The sequence below is a fragment of the Aricia agestis genome, chromosome 22 (genome assembly GCF_905147365.1).
Source record: "Aricia agestis chromosome 22, ilAriAges1.1, whole genome shotgun sequence".
In the NCBI taxonomy this organism is placed as follows: domain Eukaryota; kingdom Metazoa; phylum Arthropoda; class Insecta; order Lepidoptera; family Lycaenidae; genus Aricia; species Aricia agestis.
Genome location: NC_056427.1, coordinates 7,010,816 through 7,023,935, shown reverse-complemented (window position 1 = coordinate 7,023,935; position 13,120 = coordinate 7,010,816). Strand labels below are relative to the sequence as shown.

The following is a 13,120-nucleotide window of genomic DNA, read 5'->3' as shown; positions in this document are numbered from 1 at the left end:
ATTTTAAATCCATTATATGATGATGATTTCATACAAATCGATTTGACATAGACAATAGCTTTAACATGTATGGAAGAGTGATAAAAGAGAAGGAAGGTAGGAATAAAAGAAAGGAAGAGTAAAAAAAAGTAAAAATAGCTTTTCTATTTGCTGTATGTGCAAAATTGCTTGTTATTTAATGCTGACTAAAAAAAGCTTTAATAAACATCCACAGAAGTGGTTTTTGCATGAATGTAAGAGATTATCTATGGATAGACTGAAGTGTCAAATCTATTTGTATAATCTGTGGATACAAAATGGCGACACATTGGCGCGAATTATTTATATAGCTTTGTAAATATTTATGAGAAAATCGTACCTGTATTTATTGAATAAAATGTCCATTATGTATTTTTATATTTTGTTTCATTTTGGAGGTTTTTTAAAGCTATAGCCTGAAAGTGAAGAAATTAAAAAGTGGCAACATCGTAGTGCCATCCCTTTCAAATCAATCTAAGAAAAAAGGGTATGGTATGACACTACGATGTTGCCACTTTTTAATTTCTTCACTTTCTTGAAATAAAGCGGAAGAGTTTGTTTGTTTGTTTGAATGCGCTAATCTCAGGAACTACTGGTCCGATTAGATAGCCCATTAAATAGTAAGGCTATAGGCAATATTTTATCACGCTAAGACTAATAGGAGCAAAGAAATATGGAAAAATGTGGAAAAGACGAAGAAAATTATTTGAAAGGGCTCACGAACTGCTGTAGCAATTTTTCTGTTATTTGGCACAGATAAGAAGTAGACCGCGTGTGACGTGAAGGATCATAGGTTATTTTTGTGGACTAATTTGTCTGTGAAATCATAGACCTCAATGTGAAAGTAGAAGCGCTGAAGGAGCAGCTTTTTTTTTAATTATTATATGGACAAACTCTGCGTCGTCGGGATATTTTTGATAGAAACAGAAGTCATAAGATTTACTTTCAGTTGTACTTCCTTTTTTATCACAATATGCATATTGCATACCTTAAATTACACTTAGTTTCGTTACACACTGTATAAGTACAGTATGTGTGATAAAATATTTACATAACATCGGTTTCAATCAAGGTTTCCAACAGTTTTTATTTTAACAGGTGTGACCTTTAAATATTTCACAGAATTATATAACTTTATACACTTTAACCAGTAATTTTATTTTAACCTTACATTTGCTTAATCATTTTAGTAACCATTGAAATATTATGACAAATGTAAGGTAAAAAAATATTGTTAAATGACTCTGTTTTGAAATTAGATACCAAATTTTATCGGTATACAAAATTTTATCAAAATCTATTTAGCGAGAACCAGCGAGAACAGCTAATGGAAAGTGAGACAAAGATTCGCACTACTTATAAAAATATATGTATGGATATAATATATTATGGATGTGACGAGTGGGGAGCGACGGCCGAAGGACGCGGACGTACGGAATATTGATACTCGTATTTAGTAAACTCGTACACATTTTATTTATTGCTGAGTTTAAAAATAATAGTTAAAGACGCGGTTATCTTTTTGATGAAAATAAAATTCTATTACTGGCCACATCGAAGGTCATCGCCAATCGCCATTGGTTACCGTTGTGTCAACAAAAAAAAGTTTTTCTCACAAATGGCGGCCTCATACAAATACGAATTCGCGATGTTTGTTTGAGTTAAATTTAATTATTTTAAGTGCTTTTCTATTGTGAATTTAATTATAAGTGATGGGTATGTGTTTTGGTCGGTTCAGACGGCGACGTATACGTCGTCATATAGTTTTAATTCTGATCGGTTTGGACAACGCGGGCAAGACGAAAACAGTAAACAATTTAGCCGGAGAAAACGATGATAAAGTTTTACCTACTGTTGGTTTTAAGGCTGTAAACCTTATACATAAGGATACACCTGTGACGATATACGATTTGGGCGGAGGGCCCCACTTTCGGCAGATTTGGCCCCAATATTACAGCGAAGTTCACGGTGTGATTTTCGTCATCGATTCTAGTGATTATACACGCTTGGAGGAGTGTAAAACTGTATTAGAGGAGGTATTATCGCACGATAAAATATCAGGTACGTAAAATTATTCATGGTAAAACAATATTGAGGTTCTAATCAACACAACTTGAGTTTGCATCGGTGCATGAAGATAAGAAGCATGTGGGTAATTGCATATAAAATTATCACTGGAGGGGCTGAAAGTCACTTGACCTTTTTACTAGATGACGCCCTCAACTCCGTTCTCTGTCTACATACCAAATTTCAGCAAAATTGGTTTAGTGGTTTGGGCGTGAAGAGGTAACAGACAGACAGACAGACGGACAAACCAACAGACAGATACACTTTCGCATTCATAATATTGGTATAGATCAGGGGTTCCCAAACTTATTTTGTCTACTGCCCACTTTGAGAGAAAATATGTTTTAGCGCCTTCTTTGTTTCAATTTAATTAAAATGCATCCCGATGAAATACATCACCCCCAAGCCTCTACTTAACACCCCCATTTTTTCTGCGTCCCGCACCGCCCCCTTTAGACCTTCGGCGCCCACAGGGGGATTTATCGCCCACTTTGGGAAAGACTAGTATAGTAGATGGTGAGCGGGCATATAGCCAGATGGTGAGCAGGCATATAGCCTGATGGTAAGCGATTGCCGCCCATAGACAAACCCAACACTAGACTTATCACACTTGAATCAACTAATTTCTCTGGTGTTGCACACTTTAAATCTCTCCATGCAATAACAGCTTAGGATGTGGTTGCAGTTGGGCGAGTGCCCACAGCGTTGGATAAATAAAATGAGGACTAAAACTGCGGCACCCCTTTTTAGACTTCATTTCCACCAGAGATGTGTTGGCAGAAAGGTGTTTTTAAAATCCAATAGCGTCGCCGCGCTGGGTGATGTCATGGCAAGCTCACGCCAATAAAGCGATTCTATTGGCTCTCAAGAACACAACACATCTCTGGTGGAAACCCAGCCTTACCCTTACATGCCAGCACATTCATGGGCCTCTGGTATGACTTACTGCACACATAAACATTGCTTCCCCTCAGTTTTCTGAAAGGGCAAGGTATTGGTTCAACCATGCCTGCCACAAGATCTCCCATGTTAAAAAATGATGATGATGAATGTTTTCAGGCAAGCCAGTCTTAGTGTTAGCTAACAAGCAAGACAAGAACGGAGCTCTGGACGACCTAGATGTAGTGGAAAAACTGAATATAGAACCAATGGTTAATAGGTAAAAAACTATTTAATCCATAAACACTGTTACTTATTAAAATTAATGCTTCAAGCCCTAAGCGGTCACCGGCGACCGCAATAACAATATATAAGCTATTGTGTCTGGTTTTTCCACGTTTGAGGTATTAATAATGGATGTTTTGTCTCTGTCTATCAAGTCATTTTCAATGTAGCAGGCAAGGACAAAACACTGATGAATAAAAGGTTAGGGTCAGGCTTCGATCACTAATATACATATGTATATTAGTGATCGAAGGGGTCAGGGCACATCACTGTGTTGTGGCATCGTATCGCAAAAACATCATCGCACAGAAATGCGATGCGATGTCGCAACTCAACATAATATAGATAGGCGTTGTAGATTTATACGATGCACGCCGCAATCAGGGCTGTAGCTAAAGTCAGATTTGAGGTAGGGCAGAATTGGTTACAGGTAGGGCGGAAGTAAGAGAAATATCATAATTGATTGATTTTCTTGGGTTTTGGTATTTTTAAGGTAGGGCATTATGATTTTAAGGTAGGGCATTGCCCCACAATGCCCCCCCCTAGCTACGGCCGTGGCCGCAATGCAGTAATGATTCATTTCTAAACTCGCACGCGAGCGCCGCGCGAGAGACTAATCATTGATGTAAGCGAATCACTATATGAATTGCACGCAAAGTGGAGTTTAAAAGTGATTCGCTTCGATTAATGAGTGGTCTCCGCGCGTGAGCCCCACTCGCGAGGCCAATCATTGATCTACATTCTAAGCGAATCACTATATGAATTGCACGCAAAGTGGAGTTTAGAAATGAATCATATTATGATTTATTATAGGATTCTCCAAAACGACCATTTTAGCCCCGCTGGCCCTTAGATGTTAGCCGCAACTTGTTTGGTCCAAAATTCGTATATGGTGCGGGAGTACATATTTTTAAAGAATAGGAATGTAAATACTTATATAAAGTACATATAGGTATATCTGCATACCATATTTCATAAAAATTAGCTTAAATTATATGTAGGGGTGAAGAGAGAAAAAGTTTGCAGTATGGAATAAACCAATTTAAATTTAAATGGTATTCCAAATTTCAGATACAGGTGTCCTACATTAGTCGAACCCTACAGTGCATCCACTGATACCAAGTCGAAAAAGATAAAAATTGATCCCGGACTCCGAAAAGGCTATGAATGGCTACTCAACTACATCATACGGAGATACGGTGATATAAACTTAAGAGTCCAAACCGATATATACAGTGAATTGGAAAGAAGAAAGAGGCTTATGAGACCGCCAGGAAAGTTAACACCGCCAGTAGAAATTGAAAACGATATATCCACCCAAACGGGTTTCGAGAACCCGAATTTTGAGAAGTATGACAACACAGTGATAATAGTCAAACCAGTTAAGCCGACTAGTAATAACAGTACAATCACTATAGAGAGTTCCGAAGAAGCCATCAAGCCGAAGCTGTCACCGTTGTTTGGGAGAGCGAGTAACAGTACCACGGAGACGGTGAAAATTGAGCTGGAGCCGAGGAATGAGTTCAGGAAACTATCCCCGATTGTCCGTAAAGGGGTCAATCATATTGACTTCAAGCACCGTCCACAGTCGAGTCCAACTTTTAATAGAAATAATGTAAGTGTCTATTTTAAAGTATTAGGGCCTGTTTCACCACTTCCTGATAAGGCTATCCACCAATTAGCTTGACAGATCAAGTATGGAGAATCTGTCAAAAAAGTTGTGTATTAGGCACTTTATCAGAAAGTGGTGAAACAGGTCCTTAGCCCACAATTATAGAGTAAACAAATATTGTGGCTTAGTGGGAAACATGTTCCAAGTTTGGTTAGGGCAATGCAGGCTGATCTCCTGATAGTCTGATCTCTCGCCAGTCGTGTCGGTCGGCCGTCCCACTGGGTTATGAGAGTAAAAGAATAGAGTGCTCTTGTTTACTGCGCACACACTTTGGCACTATACAATTCCTCCTGGTTTCAATAAAACCGGCCACCGTCACCGAAACCGGTGTGGGAGTTATCATTATTACATTTGCTTGTAAATCACAAGTAAATTGTGATTTACAAGCAAGCAAAGCCAGTTCGCGCGGACGCATATAAATCGGGCCTAAGTGGCTGTCCAGATGAGCCGTTGTACGCGTAAAGTCCATACGCGCGTTTCAATTTCGAGCCTGTCCAGATGAGGCGTTTTACACGCGAAGTCGATACGCGCGTTTCAATTTCTATTGCATCTAGATACCGCGTTTTAAGCGCGTTTTTACGCTACAAACATGAATTCGCCACGATTCGCGCGTAGTTCTGGACGCTGTGCAATGGCACCCAAGTATTTCGACTCGCGCGTCGCTCGGGCGTTTTACTGGCTAGTCCCGCTCATTGCAAGCGTTTTACGCGCGAGTAAGAAAACGCGCGTAGGCATCTGGACGCGATATATGTAGCTCTAGTATTTCGGGTACGCGCGTAAAACGCCTCATCTGGACAGGCTCTAAGAGCCAGTCCACACGGCGCGTTGCGTCGACGCAGCGCTGCCGTTTGACGCATAGCCGGCCACACGGACGCTGCACCATCGCAGCGTTATCACGAAGCAGTCTTAACGTCAATACCCCCTCCCCCTTCGTCTCGGGGCCATGTGTGCGTTGCGACGACGCAGCGCGCCGTGTGAACAGCTTGGTTATTTGTATGTAAAACAACGCAACTGCAGCGCTGCGTCGACGCAACGCTGACGCAACGCGCCGTGTGGACTGGCTCTATGGGTGAAGCCAAACGAGCGCAATTTGTGAGTTGTGAGTCGCAGAATTTCGCCTGGCAGAAATTCTGCTGCATTCAGTTTAATACAAAAGATATTTACGCGAAAGAAATTCTGCGACTCACGACTCACAAAACTACGCTCGTTTGGCTTCACCCTATATCGATTTCTCTGATTTCAGATATCCAAACCGAGTAAATCATCAACGACTGGCAGCGTCATGGACACCAGTCTCACAGATAGGAACGTCTCAATGGGTGATCGGAATCGAACCTGGGACCCCTCGTATCTGCACAAGCCGGAGTCCGATCATAAGTTGGAGCGAGGTATGTTTGTTTTTTTTGTTTTCGCCAGAGGAGTGTTGTAAGCTTGACGTGTCTATCTGTACGTGCTTGCGTGCGTGTGTGCGTGCGTGCGTGTGTGGCAATATTTTTTTTTAAATATAAAATAAGGGGGCAAATGAGCAAATACCTGATGGAAAGCAACTACTGTCGCCCATGGACACTCGCAACATCAGAACGCACCTGGCGTTGCCGGCCTTTTAAGAGTTCGGGTGCCATCGCAATTTTCATACTGTTACGTGCTAGGGTTCGAGGATTTGGAGAGAAAGACCTGGTGACTCTCTTGAAGACTTTATTAACACTGCACTAAACACTAGGTCACAACACTTAGCACTAGGTCCAATCACTAAGCACTATCACTGTCCTAGGTCGTAGCCAAGTCGCAGGTTTCACTGGTTCACTCACTATTGATCACTTGTGTTCACTCCGAAATCGCCTTGATGAAAGCTCGAAACAAACTGACTTGCCGGGCCTGCCTGCGGCTCTTTTTATATGGCGAGACGAATTCCAGAAATTTCCCGATTCACGTAAACAAGTAAACAACCGTGGGAAATTTCTAGGCGGCTCGGGCATGTACCACAATAAAACTGCCGTCCTTGCGATAAGTGCAGTAAGTTGAATTTAATTTAGACCTTATGGACTCAGTCATAAGGTCTAAATTCAAACACGCTAACAAATAAAGGGTAAACACGTAAACAAACATTGGACCTTTTTAGAAGGTTCGAGTATGTACTTGCGCACCACGTGTCCGTATACCATGTACCGTAACACTACTCCCCTCTTAGAGATGCTCGTCCCGAGCATCATTGTTACTGCCATGGTAACGCGCCAGACGGTTCCTACGACTACTCCTGGTCTGTGGTCCCTTTACAGCAGCGCAAGTAATACATCTGTGGCACCAATCCTGCACATCATCTCTCCAATGCAACCAGAAGAATCGTTCTCGCACTTTCCTTAGCATCCTCTTGACGCCTAGATGACTCCCTGATACGCCCTCATGTATCTCGCGGAGAACATCTGGTACTCTTGCCCTTGGGACAATTATCTGAAAATAGAACTCTCTGCCGTTAGCCTTCTGCCATTTCCGGTAGAGTAGTCCGTCCTGAAGTATCAGACTGTCCCATTGCTCCCAGTACGCCTTAGCGACAGCGCCAGTGGGTGCAACCTCACTCCAGATTGGTTTTACGTCACCCCGTTTCTTCCATGTGATGATGTGCCGAAGGTCGTCATCTCTTTCTTGAGCCTTTCTCATAGCTTCATTCTCCATGTGCCCCAAATTACTTGTTCTCTTTGTTCCGCTCCGTGCCTGGGAGGTAACAGTTACCGGGGCTTTCTCCGCGTCATCCAGTACTCGCCCCTTAGTTCTGGATTCTATTCGTTCCGCATGATTCCGGGTAGGGGACGAAACCGCTTGCTTCTTCAACTCCTCCATTTGTTCCTCGATCCTTTTTATCCTTGCCATCTGGGTCTTCTTCTGCGGACAGTTTAGCTGAAGATGGCCCCTCTCACCACACTTATAGCACATGGCTTCAAATCTTTTCCTCGTAGAAGCCTTAACTTCCTTGACTTCTTCAGAGACCTTGTGGATCTTATGGGTCTGCCGTATGTCATGGCGTACAGCCTCGACTTCCAAAGCATGCGCTAATGCTTCCTTTAGCGAGGTATGGTGACCAAGTCTTACTGCAGCCCTGACCTCCAAGTCTTTGATTCCGTCGACAAATCCTTGAACAATATTTGTGTCGACCATCTTGGTGTCGGCTCCTGGATATGCCTTCCTGACGAGTTTTTCAATTTCCAACGCCCATTGTTGAAGTCCTTCTCCTGAACGTTGGACTCTGTCACGCAGTTGGGCACGGAACACGTGCTCCAGGTGTCGCTCCCCGTATCTGGATTCCAGTGCCTCCATCAGGTCTTGGAAACCATTTCCCGTATGTGGCAGTGCCTCCAGAACCGACACAGCTTGCCCTCTGAGTGCAACAGTGAGAGCGGTCAAGCATTGCTCCTCCGTCCATCCGTTTGCGGTAGCAACAGTCTGAAATTGCCGACGATAAGCGTTCCAAGAAGTAGTGCCGTCGTACGGTGGCACCTTTACTCTTGGTCCTTGCGCCACACCAGTGACTCCACTAGACACCGCAACTCCCGTAGTTTCTAGGCGCACTACTCTCTTCTGTAGTTCTGTGAATCCGGTTTTCAAATTTTCCACAACCGTCTCTAACCCAGTAACTCGTTCTTTCATTACGTCGACGTCTTTACGAAGCTTAACCACCGTGTCACTGACATCCTTTATAGCTAAAAGCGCTTTCTCTTGGAGGCCCTTTTGTTGCTCTTGTGACTCCTGCAAAGCGCCGAGCTTGCGTTCTTGTAACTCTTGCAAAGCGCCGAGCTTGCGATCATGTGACTCTTGTGACTCTTGCAACGCGCTGAGCTTACGGTCTTGTGCCTCTCGAATCGCTCTGATTTCAGCCCTTTGCAGCTCCATTAATTCAATTAAACTTTCTAAATGAAGGGCCACTTGGGGGGCTGTAGGAGCTACGGGTGGGGCCTGGTGGGCGGAGCCAGTGGGCGTGGCCTGAGTGGGCGTGGCCTGGTGGGCGGAGCCAGTGGGCGTGGCCATGCCCAAAGTGGACGGAGCCAGAGGGGCGTGGCCAGTGGGCGTGTCCTGGTGAGCGGAGCCAGTGGGCGTGGCTTCATCCAAAGTGGGCGGATCCTGGTGGGCGTGGCCAGTGGGCGGAGCCATGTGGGCGTGGCCAGTGGGTGGGGCCTGTCCCTCAGTGGGCGGAGCTTGGTCCCCAGTGGGTGTGGCCTCCGCAACTCCTCTCTCGGAGTCAATGGCAGCAGCTCGCTGCGCCCTTGTCCTGACACTCCCCTTGAAGTCCTCTCTCGGAGTCAATGGCATCTCCAAATCGCACTTCTGACACCAGTTGTTACGTGCTAGGGTTCGAGGATTTGGAGAGAAAGACCTGGTGACTCTCTTGAAGACTTTATTAACACTGCACTAAACACTAGGTCACAACACTTAGCACTAGGTCCAATCACTAAGCACTATCACTGTCCTAGGTCGTAGCCAAGTCGCAGGTTCACTGGTTCACTCACTATTGATCACTTGTGTTCACTCCGAAATCGCCTTGATGAAAGCTCGAAACAAACTGACTTGCCGGGCCTGCCTGCGGCTCTTTTTATATGGCGAGACGAATTCCAGAAATTTCCCGATTCACGTAAACAAGTAAACAACCGTGGGAAATTTCTAGGCGGCTCGGGCATGTACCACAATAAAACTGCCGTCCTTGCGATAAGTGCAGTAAGTTGAATTTAATTTAGACCTTATGGACTCAGTCATAAGGTCTAAATTCAAACACGCTAACAAATAAAGGGTAAACACGTAAACAAACATTGGACCTTTTTAGAAGGTTCGAGTATGTACTTGCGCACCACGTGTCCGTATACCATGTACCGTAACAATACAAACGTAATACTAAGATAATTTCCCATACGAGAGTATTTACCATATTTGAGTTTTTATTCAGCTTAAGATAGTAATTACCTAGATTCCTATACAAAAAAATTAAAGATTCACTGCAAAATATTTACATTCCAAAAAATATGAACGATTACAATTTAGTATGTAAATATTGTAATTGTTCATATTTTTGGTATGTAAATATTTTGCAGTGAATCTTATGCATAAGATTTCCTATCTTGAAGATAGGAAATCTTATGCTAAATAATAACTCAGATATGGTAAATATTCTCGTATGGGAAATTATCTTGGTATTACGTTTGTATGAGAATTGCGATGGCACCCGGACTCTTATGATCCGGGAATACGCTCTCTTCTTGAAGGTTTGCAGGTCGCATATAAAATACTGCTGGTGACAGTTCATTCCAGAGTTTTATTATGCATTTGCCACTCTAGCATCCAAACAGGTGGACCGATTTTGACATAGTTTTTATTAGAGCTGACATGATCGAGAGTGTTCTCAGCTATAAATCATCATCATCAGCCAACTTATTGGTGTAAAATGATGTGTTTCATGGAATATTGTTATTGCAGTGATGATAGTTGTATGAATGTATCTTCTTATATATAAAATTCTCGTGTCACAATGTTGGTCACCATACTAATCCGAACAGCTTTACTGATTTTAACCACATTTTATATGCATATTCATTATTCAGTGGGTCTGAGAATCGGCTACTGGGTACTTTTTATATTGATAAGTGCATATTTTGTTGAATAAATAATGTTTGTGCGACGGGATAGCGATGGACGTTGCCATGGTGACATACTTATTTAGTCACTTTAATAAAATAATAATATGCTCCAAGTACTTTATATTATTATGGCAAAGCAACGTTTGCCGGGACAGCTAGTGTATAATAAATAAATATGTATTTATTTTGTTGCAGTATCCACAACCAAGAGCGCCTCATCTGACACATGGCGCTCCGCCCCCCGGCCGGCCTCCGCCTCTGACACGGTGAGGAGACAGCTGCAAGCGGGCCATAAGAGGAGACTTAGTTTGAGATGTGAGTATAAGTAAAAAATTAAGAGGATTCACCAAGGGCTAGAGAAATTGAAAATAGGTACGTGGTGTGAAACATCCATAGATATTATATTATATTATATATTATTTTAAAATGTATTGCTGTCTCACCAATCTCAAGTCTCCCACCGCCGAGCTCGATAGAGACAACACGACAAAAGTTCTAATAAAAGAACAGAAAATCATCGATTCGTTGTCCGCTGATTCCTTCTCCAAAACTTAACCGATATAAGTACTTCTTTCATTTAGAATTAAAGCAAGGATTGAGCTGTGTTCCTATGTTTTCCTAGGCGTTACCTGGGTACGCCTATGGACTAAGGACATAATAAATATAATTTATTGAATTAACTTTAATAAATAAAATAATTATATTATTACATTTATACGTGGGAGAGCCATGCTTCGGCACGAATGGGCCGGCTCTACCGGAGAAATACCACGTTCTCACAGAAAACCGGCGTGAAACAGCGCTTGCGCTGTGTTTCGCCGAGTGAGTGAGTTTACCGGAGGCCCAATCCCCTACCCTTTTCCCTTCCCTACCCTCCCCTATTACCCTATTCCCTCTTGAAAGGCCGGCAACGCACTTGCAGTTCTTCTTATGCTGCGAGTGTCCATGGGCGACGGAAGTTGCTTTCCATCAGGTCTGTTGCTTTCCATCAGAGGATAGTCTGTCCGTCTGTCTGTCTGTCTGTCCGTCTGTCCGCTGAACCGATTTGGCATGGAGATACTTTGAGTCCCGGGCAAGGACATAGGATACTTTTTGTCCCGGAAAATGTACGGTTTTCTGCGCGATAAATGAGTTTTGGCGTATCGGAGTTGCGGGCGTCATCTAGTTTTATAATATTAAAAATATATAATAATATCTATGGACGCTTCACACCACGTCAGTCTGGCCCCGTGGTAAGTATCTGAAGGACTTGTGTTACAGGTACCAGACAACGGAAATATATTTAATACATTTATACTATACATATATTTAAGATTTTTATTATATGATACACATATTTAATACACATCCATGACCCAGGACCTTTGAAAAAACTTTTTGTTTTGTCGGGATCCGAATCCGCGACCCCCGGCTTGAGCTACCAAGTTACCAACAGCCCACCAACTGAGCCACAGAGGTATATTATTATTATTTTTCAGACACGCAACGCCACAAGACAAGTCCGGAGAACTCTCTGTTCCTATACGAGCCGGGCAAGACGTACGGTAAAGGTGACTGTACGCAGGCAAGTGTCAATTAGCTATCTCTGTCTGTTTGTACGGGATAGAGGAGGATAGAAGATGCGAGGTTAGAGTTTTTTTTATATAAATTTTGATAATTGTTCAAGCAAAATTTGGTATAGTTCACATAATGATTATAAAGAAAGTGTAAATTAGCTATCTCTGTCTGTTTGTACGGGATAGAGGAGGATAGAAGATGCGAGGTTAGAATTTTTTTATAAATTTTGAAAATTGTTCAAGCAAAATTTGGCATAGTTCACATAATGATTATAAAGAAAGTGTGAATTAGCTATCTCTGTCTGTTTGTACAAGATAGAGGAGGATAGAAGATGCGAGATTAGATTTTTTTTTATAAATTTTGAAAATTATTCAAGCAAAGTACAGTACTCCCAAATAAATAATGCGCATGGAAATCTTCGCTAATTGTCGTAATCACGGAAACACCCGAATCCATGAAACTTGCATTTTGCACCTTGTTCAAAGGAAATAGAAGTAAATATCATATAGCCGGCTGTCCGCTGTCGCTAACTCACCGGGAAGCCATCGCGGCGTTACCATGGTAACGTCCAAGCAACGTCAGACGCCTCTACGTCGCTGCAGAGCGCTGTTTTTCTTAAAGTTAAGTTTAAAACAGCGCTTGCAGCGACGTCTTCCGACGCTCGGGAAATACGAGCGTTGCCGAAAAATTACGAAAAATTCTATGCGCATTATCACTTTGGGAGCACTGTAAGTATAGCTGATTTCACATAATGGTTATAAAGAAAATGTTAATTAGCTATCTCTGTCTGTTTGTACAAGATAGAGGAGGATAGAAGATCCGAGGTTAGAGTTTCTTATAATTTTTTCAAATTATTAGGTGGTGATGATTACAAAAAAGGGGGCGTCCACAAATTACGTGAGGTGTTTAGGGGGGGGAGGGGGTCGAGTGAAATCTTATCTAATCTCACGTTGGGGAGAGGCAAATCTCACGTAATTTTTTTCTCAATAGTACTATTTTCCATGGTTCATTTTATCCAGAATCCAGA

General features: G+C 42.6%; 1 protein-coding gene across 2 annotated transcripts; it reads left to right on the top strand.

Moving 5' to 3' along the window:
• The first annotated feature begins 1,589 nt into the window (after nucleotides 1–1,589).
• On the top strand, nucleotides 1,590–12,490 carry LOC121738144 (ADP-ribosylation factor-like protein 13B). Of its 2 annotated transcripts, XR_006037248.1 has the most exons (7): nucleotides 1,590–2,079; nucleotides 3,145–3,244; nucleotides 4,321–4,864; nucleotides 6,165–6,309; nucleotides 10,732–10,851; nucleotides 12,015–12,298; nucleotides 12,432–12,490. XR_006037248.1 is itself a non-coding variant. In XM_042130028.1 (6 exons), exons 1-6 carry the CDS (start codon nucleotides 1,731–1,733, stop codon nucleotides 12,113–12,115), a joined length of 1,359 nt encoding a protein of 452 aa, XP_041985962.1. In that variant the 5' UTR covers nucleotides 1,590–1,730; the 3' UTR covers nucleotides 12,116–12,480. The 2 variants fall into 2 exon arrangements, 1 of the variants encoding a protein (XP_041985962.1); XM_042130028.1 differs by having other exon boundaries at nucleotides 12,015–12,480.
• The last annotated feature ends 630 nt before the right edge of the window (nucleotides 12,491–13,120 follow it).

Excerpts from the sequence above, each read along its gene's own strand:
- LOC121738144 (XM_042130028.1), top strand. The coding sequence starts at position 1,731 with ATGGGTATGTGTTTTGGTCGGTTCAGACGGCGACGTATACGTCGTCAT. Across the intron at positions 2,080-3,144 it reads ATCGCACGATAAAATATCAG|GCAAGCCAGTCTTAGTGTTA; the intron begins GTACGTAAAATT and ends GAATGTTTTCAG. Across the intron at positions 10,852-12,014 it reads GAGGAGACTTAGTTTGAGAT|ACACGCAACGCCACAAGACA; the intron begins GTGAGTATAAGT and ends ATTATTTTTCAG.